At 48.4% G+C, this 9,075-nt stretch overlaps 1 protein-coding gene across 7 annotated transcripts in view; it reads left to right on the top strand.

Moving 5' to 3' along the window:
• spag9b (sperm associated antigen 9b) overlaps positions 1–9,075 on the top strand; it is a 25,729-nt gene that overhangs the window by 6,192 nt on the left and 10,462 nt on the right. For 4 of the 7 annotated variants that reach the window (XR_004949727.1, XM_024264993.2, XM_024264990.2 and 1 more), the window contains exons 3-13: positions 936–1,006; positions 1,163–1,269; positions 2,430–2,577; positions 4,377–4,683; positions 4,764–4,857; positions 5,014–5,138; positions 5,471–5,528; positions 6,148–6,300; positions 6,367–6,424; positions 6,496–6,626; positions 6,704–6,760. Coding sequence is in view for 6 of the 7 variants with exons in the window: in XM_024264993.2 (XP_024120761.1) it covers positions 936–1,006; positions 1,163–1,269; positions 2,430–2,577; positions 4,377–4,683; positions 4,764–4,857; positions 5,014–5,138; positions 5,471–5,528; positions 6,148–6,300; positions 6,367–6,424; positions 6,496–6,626; positions 6,704–6,760 (1,309 nt within the window). In the remaining variant the exon portion in view is untranslated. Of the gene's footprint in view, positions 1–935; positions 1,007–1,162; positions 1,270–1,335; positions 1,699–2,429; positions 2,578–4,376; positions 4,684–4,763; positions 4,858–5,013; positions 5,139–5,470; positions 5,529–6,147; positions 6,301–6,366; positions 6,425–6,495; positions 6,627–6,703; positions 6,761–6,861; positions 6,865–9,075 lie in introns of those variants that run through there. The other 3 variants (XM_024264991.2, XM_024264994.2, XM_024264996.2) reach the window with 3 other exon arrangements.

Below are 9,075 nucleotides of genomic sequence, written 5' to 3'. Positions count from 1 at the left end.
TTAAAAAAAAAAAAAAGAATCTTCTGTTTCTGATCAAAACTAACAGGAAACACATGTCTGTGTCAGCACCGCCCTCTGCTGGCTGAGGGGCAACATTACAACAACACGGCTGAAATAATGAAAATAAAACTAAAAGATTTGAGGAAAAATCCTCAATAAATGTGATTATGATACTGCTATGCTTTTAGTTTTATTGTTAGACTGAATACAACTATTTAAACCAATTTAGTTGTTTTTAAAAACACCATCTGGACGTTCTTTATCGTCTCTCTTAACGTTTAAAATGAAGCTTCAATGTTGAAATTCTGCTTTGATTTTAAATAAATTTGTTTTTCTGTCTCAAAATAGATGTTTACACACAGATTGTTCAGCGTTCTCCTTCACTCTCTTCTATAGTTTTTATTATTCTTCAGCTCTAATTTCATTTCTGTGATTTTTTTTTTATTTATTTTATTTTATTTTTTATTTCCAGATGGATTTTGTCTTTTATTTTGTTTTCTAAAAGTAATTTAGAACTTTCATTTTATTCCATTCTTTTATTTCCCTTTTTATTCATAAATAAGTGAAACTTTTTAACATCTTTTTTATGTTTGACTCAGAAAATGTTCTTTTAATCTGTGAGAATGAAGCTGTTGATGGAGAAAATGGTTTAAATTTGTTTGTCATGAAAAACTCTTTGATTCTTCTACATTTGAAGGATCTTAACGTCTTCTTCACCTCAGACTGAAAACCTTTGTTCCTCTGATCCAGAACCGACTACAGAGCAACAGAAACACCAGTGTGATGAAAACTAAATATAAACATCTGGTGGTTCTGCTGGTTCTGCTGGTTCTGCTGGTTCTGGTGGTTCTGATGGTTCTGATGAACCCACAGTTTTCCAGGTGAACGTCGTGTTTCTGCTCCAGATCGTCTTCCTGACGTTGTTTCTGCTTCAGTCAGCAGGTTTGAGGAGCGGGAGGCGGAGCTAAAGAAGGAGTACAACGCCCTCCACCAGAGACACACCGAGGTGGGCCTCTCCACGCCGCGGCGCCACGCCGCCTCTGACCGTCACTGTGAACACTCCTCATTCATTTGAACTGACGGTCGGTTGTTGCTGATTTGGTCACCGTGGGTAACGGTAATGTCCTCTCTCTCTGTCTGCCCCCCCCACCCCCCGGTCCAGATGATCCACAGCTACATGGAGCACCTGGAGCGGTCCAAACACCCCCCCGCCGCACCGGCAGAACCCGCCGACCCGGGCTCGTCCGCTCGAACACGGTCAGTGAACAGGTCAGGAGGTCACAGGGTCCTGGGGGGCGTGAGGCAGTGGGCGGGGCGAGAGTTTTTCTGTGGAGAAGCTGCTCAGCATCCAGAGAGGGAGGGGGAGAAGGGGGAGGAGCCTATGATAAGAAGGGGGAGGGGGGCGGGGCTGAGCCTTCTAGAGCGCTGCAGCCACGCTGCATCCGGCAGAGGAGGATCAGCTGTGACTCTGTGGGGTGGGGGGGTGACTCAGCAGCAGAGGCTCTCGCCGACCCCCCCCGTCCTCATGAGCCCCGGCTGCGTGCTGCTGCTGGTCTTTGGCTTCGTGGGGGGGGCCGTGGTCATCAACTCCGCCGTTCTGGTGTCTCTGTCGGTTCTGCTGCTGGTCCACTTCTCCGTCTCCACCGGGGGGGGCTTTCCCGCGCTGCCCCCCCCGCCCTGCTCGCCGCGACGCTGCAGGTATGACGGTCGGCGCCGCAGACAAACATCCCGGGTTCTGCAGGAGAAGTGGAGGTGACGGTCAGCTGTTGGTGATTTAGCTGCTGAGGTTCCTGCAGGTTCTGGTCCAGGTTCTGATCCTGATTGTGGTCCAGGTTCTGATCCTGATTGTGGTCCAGGTTCTGATCCAGGTTCTGCTGTGTTTGGGTCTACGTTCCGTCCTGTGTTCCATGTTAAACCTGCTCCCTCTGTTCTCCTCTTCTCTGTCCTGCCGTCTCCAGGAGTTAGTCTCCTCCCGGCTCAGACTATTTCCTGCAGCTGTTCCATTATTTTCAGATTAAATGTTGCAGAAAATCCTCCATTTAATTTCCTCTGGATTCATGGTGGGATTAGTTGATGGTCATGAAGCAGAACTTCTCTGAGCTGCTCTGGTTTCTGGGTCATTCTGAGGTTCTTTGATGCTTCAGAGTTTTTAGTTTTCATTTTCGTTTCTTTCACTTTAATGGAGAAAAACACGTTTTACTTTGTTAAATCCTAAACAGTTTTCATCTTTGAGAATGATTTATTAGTTTATTTAAGATCATCTCTACATAGGATTTAAATGAACATTTGTTTCTTTTATTTTTAGCTCTTTTAGTAAACATATTGTTTACATTATAAATGAAGCTGAATACAGTCTCCGTTTCTCTCCAGACTTCGTTTGTCCGTCTGAATGAAGTCGGTCTCTGACTGATGTCCCGTCTGTGTTACAGGAAGGAGCGGCCCGTCTCCATGGGCGTCTTCCAGCTTCCTGGGGGTGAGGGTTTGACCTCTGACCTCCACAGAGAACCCCTGGACTCTCCCTCAGAGCCTTGGAGGTTCAACAACCTCCAGCACCTTCGCTCCAACACCAGCCTGAAGGTACTGGGGGGGTCAGAAACGCGGCGCCAGAACTTGTCAGAACGTCTCCATTCAGAGCCGTTCAGCTTTTGTGTGGAGCTCTGACAGTGACGTGGCACAGAGCCCAGAAGGACGGGAAGTGGTACCACGCCGGGCCCGCCTTCAACGCCGGCGAGGGAGGGGGGCAGACTGTCTTTGCATTGTTGCTGATGGAAACGGAGTTTCCTGCAGGCCCCCCATGAATATTAACATCTGAGGAACATTCAGCCACAGTGTGACTGCAGGAAGAACCCAGACCGATCCTGACTCTGTGAACTCGTTCAGATCAACAATCGTTTCCCTTCAGTTTCTGATGTTTTGATTTTAGAGCTGTCAGGCGATTAAAAGTTTTAATCGCGATTAATCGCACTGTAAAGAGTTAACTCGCGATTAATCGCAAATTTACACGTGGCCTTTTTTTAAGGAAAAAAATGTGTGCTTCGTGGAATTTAGCAGTTCTACATTAATTATGAAAACAAGAATGACAAAATTAATAGTTTTCATCAGAAATACTTTATTTTGTAACATTGTCTTGAGATAAACTTTCTTAACAATAAAAGGCTGTAACATAAAATGCCTAACAAAAGCCCAAGTGGAAGTGAAGGGCATTTTAAATTCAAAACTTCAACCAACGTTCAGTAAAATAAAATAAAAAACATCAAAAATAACATTTCCATAACACTTTCATGTTCATTTTTTGTCAGGACCAAATCTTTTCCTCCTCTGCTGAACTACAGTAATAAATGAAATAGAGATTTATCATTTCCAATGAACTTTTGTTTTTTTAAACATTAAAGACTGAGAAAAGCGGGATACTCTGTGGATAGTTTGACAGTCTGTTACTGCCGCCGCGTTCTCTGGCTGCAGCTCGATGCAGCGACGTGTCCAGCGGAGCTCACGCCATGAATATGCCGGCAGACAGACCGCTATGCTGGGGCTGGATCACGCTTAAACCTCCAGAACATTTAAAACGTCCCCCGGTGCGCTTGCTGTTCGGAACGTCGGGGGTCCGCAGCTCTCGGGACGCGGCGCCGGACGCGAGCCGGTACCACCAGACGTGGTACTGGACGCGAACCGGAGCCGGGTTAGGGTGCAGGAGCTCTCCAGGTCCTAGCGCCGGCCGGTTTTAGCTCGCAGCTCGGTGGTTGGAGACCCGCCGGTGATCTAGTGAGAGCAGCCAGTGAGTTACTGGGCGGGACGCCCGCGCGAGCGGTATGGAAAGGCACGTATGAGAAAGTCCGCGATTAATGCGTCAAAAAATTGTCGGCGTCAAGCACACGTCAGATTAATGCGTTTTTAACGCGACAAATCTGACAGCCCTAATTGATTTCTCATCCTTCTTTTTTTTTTTTTGAACTTTTTATTTTCATTTTTTCAAACAACACAAACAAAACATTCCCAATGACGAGATTTGTTCAACAGTGTATCCACGATTATAACACAACAGTTTCTGTTGTTTTGATTTCTCATCATTTTGTCAAATCAAATCTGAACATTTGTTCTAGTGTGAAGTCGGTCTGTTATTTGATCTAGAGTGAAGTCGGTCTGTTATTTGTTCTAGTGTGAAGTCGGTCTGTTATTTCATCTAGAGTGAAGTCGGTCTGTTATTTGACCGTTCTGCTAACCTTTTGACGTTTTAAAAGATTAGAAGTTCTCGTCTCTAAAGGTGACGCTACAGGCCGCCTGCGTTTGGCTCCTCCTCCCTCCGTGTTTGTTAGCGTGTTAGCATGTGAGGCGGTTCTGCTGTGACCCGTTCTGACCCGGTCCTGCTCCTCTCTCAGGATGAGCTGGGACACTTCACCAATGGAAGGTCCAAGTCCAGATCTGGAGCTTCTGCGTCCCCAAAGGATGGAGAGTCCAAACCCAGCAGCTCCCAGTCTGCCGCGGCGCCGCCCAGAACCGGACCCGCCTCCTCCTCTGTTTCTCTGGAGTCTGTAGTGAAGCACCCTCAGGAACCTGCAGAACGCCAGAATCTGGACAGCGTTGTTCTGGAAGGAGACCAGAACAACGCTGCGGCGCAGGAAGGAGGGCGGGGCCAGTTTGGGGCACATGACCAGGAGTCTGCTCAGGCCCCCCAGCAGGGTGACGGTCAGTCGCAGCTTCTGCCTGCAGACACACGGGGGCGCTAACGCAGCAGCTCTGATTCTCCTGTGTTCTGGTTCCTGCAGACGGATCCGAAGACGCAGAACCTTCAGAGGTGCAGGCCATCATCGAGTCCACCCCGGAACTGGACATGGACCTGGAGGGCTGCCAAGGAACCAGGTACTCCTGGAGAGTCTAGACCCGGTCCGGCGAGTCCAGACCCGGTCCGGTCTTTCTTGGTGAAACATCAGACGCTCAGATGATCTTGGAGAGGCTTAGTGGAGTTTCCTCCGAGTTTTCCGGAGCTTCAGCGTTCCGTGTCTGTTCTTCCTGCAGCACGCCGACCAAAGGAGGCGTGGAGAACCTGGCCTTCGACCGGAACACGGACTCTCTGTTTGAGGAGCTCTCGTCAGCAGGAAATGACCTCATCGCCGACATGGACGAAGGCGCCGACCTGCTGGGTGAGAAGCTCCTCCCTCTCTTTCTATGAAGCTTCTGCTGCTTTCTGGACCTCTCTGAACCGTCTGTCTTTGGCTGCCGGACTCGACCGTCACCCCAGACGAGTTTTCTGGTGGGTGCCATCACCCCCCCCCCCTTTGTTATCAGCTTCATAGTGATGTAGATGATAGTCTGGAGCTTCAGGAATGTTCCACCTAAACTGTGGTTCTTCTTTTCATGACTGTCAGACTGCAGCTTCCTAGGTAAGACTGAGGCTGACGGACCGCGCAGAAGAACCAGAACCGCCCGCTCTGAACCGGTCTGATGGACCTTCATGTTTGTTTGCATTTTGCAGGAATGGGTCGGGAAGTGGAACATCTCATCCATGAGAACACGCAGCTGCTGGAGACCAAGTTAGTACCACAGACGGAAGTCCAGAGTCTGATTCTGATGAAGATCTGTGAGAGCTGCTGAGGGGGAAACACGATCTCTGAGAGAACCCAAACATGACTCAGCATTTATGTACCTTCAGAAGAACCCAAACATGACTCAGCATTTATGTACCTTCAGAAGAACCTAAACATGACACGGCATTTATGTACCTTCAGAAGAACCTAAACATGACACAGCATTTATGTACCTTCAGTAGAACCTAAACATGACACGGCATTTATTAATTATCTTTAAGAACCTAAACATGACACAGCATTTATTAATTATCTTTAAGAACCTAAACATGACTCAGCATTTATTAATTATCTTTAAGAACCTAAACATGACTCAGCATTATTTTACCTGTCTAATGAGCCACTATTGGGGACCACCATCTAAAGTAAGGACCTCTAGTACCTGTAATGTTGACTCCTGACTCTAGGTGGCGCCCTCGTCACAGATACGTTAGTTTTTAAAAACAAACTTGATCCTGTGCTCAAACATGTGGTGGTTTTTCAAATCAGACGTTGGTCATCAGACGCCTCCTTCAGCTCAGGTTGTTGGTTCTGGAAGGAGGTGAACGTCTCCTTGGTTCTGCAGAAACGCTCTGAATGTGGTGAAGAACGACCTGATCGCTCAGGTGGACGACCTGTCCTGCGAGAAGGAGGTTCTGCGAGGAGAACTGGAGGCCGTCACTCAGGCCAAAGCCAAGCTGGAGGAGAAGAACAAGGAACTGGAGGAGGAGCTGAAAGCGTGAGTCCTCCTCTCGTTGGAGCTGCTCCTCGGAGGCTCCTCCCTCACCGTTCTGGTCTCCTGCAGAGTCCGGGCGGAGCTGGAGGAGGCCAAGCAGAAGGTCAAGAACGAGAACGAGGACGATGTGAGTCGGAGAAGCCGCTCTGCTCCTCTCGGGGAGGAGACGCCGGTCTCACGCTGAGGTTCTGACCACAGAGCGACGTCCCGACGGCTCAGAGGAAGCGCTTCACCCGTGTGGAGATGGCCCGGGTCCTGATGGAGCGGAACCAGTACAAGGAGAGGCTGATGGAGCTGCAGGAGGCCGTCCGGTGGACCGAGATGATCCGGTGAGCGGCAGAACCTGCTGGAGCTCATGAGGAGTTTGAGGAGGAGTAAAATGAAACGGCCTTCTTCTGTTGATCAGAGCCTCGAAGGAGAACCCCGCCCTCCCGGAGAAGAAGAAGTCCAGCCTCTGGCAGTTGTAAGCTCCTCCCCCATCTGTCTGCAGCTTCTCTCCTCAGATCTTTTCATTCAGAGTTCTGTCTTGTTCTCCTGTGACCTCCGGTTCGGTGGGTTCTCCAGGATGTAGGTAACAAACCCGACGACAGGCAGACGGACTCGGAGGCCGCTTCGCCGCCAGACACTTGTTCTTGCAGGCGGGGCTGTTGCAGACGTTTGTTCTTACAGCTTCTTCTCATTCGTTCTTCAGCCTGCAAGAACAAGCGTCTTGCTTCTGCTGCGCCGAGCAGAACTTTGGTCTCTGCGTCTGTCTGCCGTCTCGCTCTCGTTTGTGAATCCAGAGTTTGGTTTGAAAATGCACGTCGTTTGGGGGCGGGACTAACGAGCGACTTCTGACGAGTCTCCTCTGTTTTTCTGTGTCCCTCCTCACTCTGCTGATGTTGTGGCGTCTGTTTGCAGGAGGTGTGTGGGGCTGAAATGGGGGGGTCACTAGGAAGCTGTTATCATTTAGAGTCTTTGTGTCTTAAACAAATTTAATCCAAAGAAAATCAAACGATTCCGAGTCAAAAACGACTCGATTTTCTTTAGCGAGTCTACAAGACAAAACACCTGAGAAAAGGTGAAGATCTGGATCATCTGTTGGTGTGTTTCTCCTGATGTGATGGAGGTCAGGATATCCCAGATCATCACATCTCCACCACCGTGCTCGACGTGAATGATGAAGACCTCGAGATTTAACCCTTTAGGACCAGAGAGATGAAAACAACACGATCTTTGATCTAACGTCAATCTGTGATTGTTTACGCAGTTAACATGTTTATTTACCGTGAAACACTTTGCTAACAGAGTTTCATATCAGCTGCTGATTTGTTCTGGTTTATGTTTTTACTGCGTCACTATAAATGTTAGAGCTGGGCACATCCATAACTTTAGAATCGATTCAGATTTTTAAAAAATCTTTTGATCTACTTAATTCAATTCAGTTTGTCTACACATTTAGACAAATTTATTTAGAAATACATTCATCTATATATATATATATATATATATAGATGAATGTATTTTAAATATATTTATATTAATATCATACAGAGTTACATGGATTCTCTAACATTGTTCTGCCTCTCCTGGAGGACGTTTCAGTTTGGCCACTAGGTGTCGATCACGCTACAGTATTATACGTTAGCATCAAGCTAATGTATAATCTGTTAGATAGATCTCCTGCTGCTTTTCTCCGTCTCAGGATCACCTGGAATGATGTTCACTGCGTAAACGGTGGAAGAGTTTTGGTTGTTGAAAGAATGTCAATACTGGCGCCAAAGCTCTGGTGTTAAAGGGTTAAACGCTAACTAACCCGACCGTCATAAATATCGCTAAGTACTCCTCCCACGGCGCCATGGGAGGACCAGCAGAACCTTTAACATCATCTGCTGCCAGGCGTTTATTACCCAGACTGGCCGGGATCAACAGACGGTCCACTGATCAGCGCGGGGCTCCGGCCATGTAACAACCCTCGTCGAGTTCTCAAGCTCTGAGGGTGGTGGGGGGGTGGCAGTCTGAGATCAGATGATTCTGGAGACCAGGAAGTCCCTCCTATTGGTCAGTCACTGCACTGCTGCCTTCCTGCCATCATCGACCTCCAAATACGACCGTCAGTCTCTGCCTGATGTCAAAATGCTCTGGTCGCCGTTCACTTTGAACTTTTGCTTATAACCTGTAAAAATGCGACTGATTTAAAATATCCACTGCGATTTTGGCATATGTGACCGCAGTCTAACTGGAGCCAGGTCAGTTCATCAAGTCAGTTCACCAGGTCAGTTCATCAGGTCAGTTCACCAGGTCAGTTCACCAGGTCAGTTCATCAGGTCAGTTCATCAGGTCAGTTCACCAGGTCAGTTCGCCAGGTCAGTTCATCAGGTCAGTTCGCCAGGTCAGTTCACCAGGTCAGTTCGCCAGGTCAGTTCATCAGGTCAGTTCGCCAGGTCAGTTCACCAGGTCAGTTCACCAGGTCAGTTCATCAGGTCAGTTCACCAGGTCAGTTCACCAGGTCAGTTCACCAGGTCAGTTCACCAGGTCAGTTCACCAGGTCGCCACCAGGCGGCTGGTTACACTAACAGATCAGTTTGGTGGAAGGTAAACGGCGATTTCTTATAAACTCTTTACGGCGCCGTAGACAGACAGAGCAGGAACCAAACCCGTGACCTCTGACCTCTGAGGGGGAGGGGTCATGCGGATCAGCTGATTGAAGCCAGAGACGCTGTTGATGCTCAGAACAGAGACGCTGTGACTGCTGCACCTGCACAGGTGTCGTCCGGCCTGCTGTGTGTCGCTCACTAA

This window comes from Oryzias melastigma, linkage group LG19, assembly GCF_002922805.2.
Source record: "Oryzias melastigma strain HK-1 linkage group LG19, ASM292280v2, whole genome shotgun sequence".
NCBI classification, from domain to species: domain Eukaryota; kingdom Metazoa; phylum Chordata; class Actinopteri; order Beloniformes; family Adrianichthyidae; genus Oryzias; species Oryzias melastigma.
This window is presented reverse-complemented; position numbering and strand designations above follow the sequence as displayed.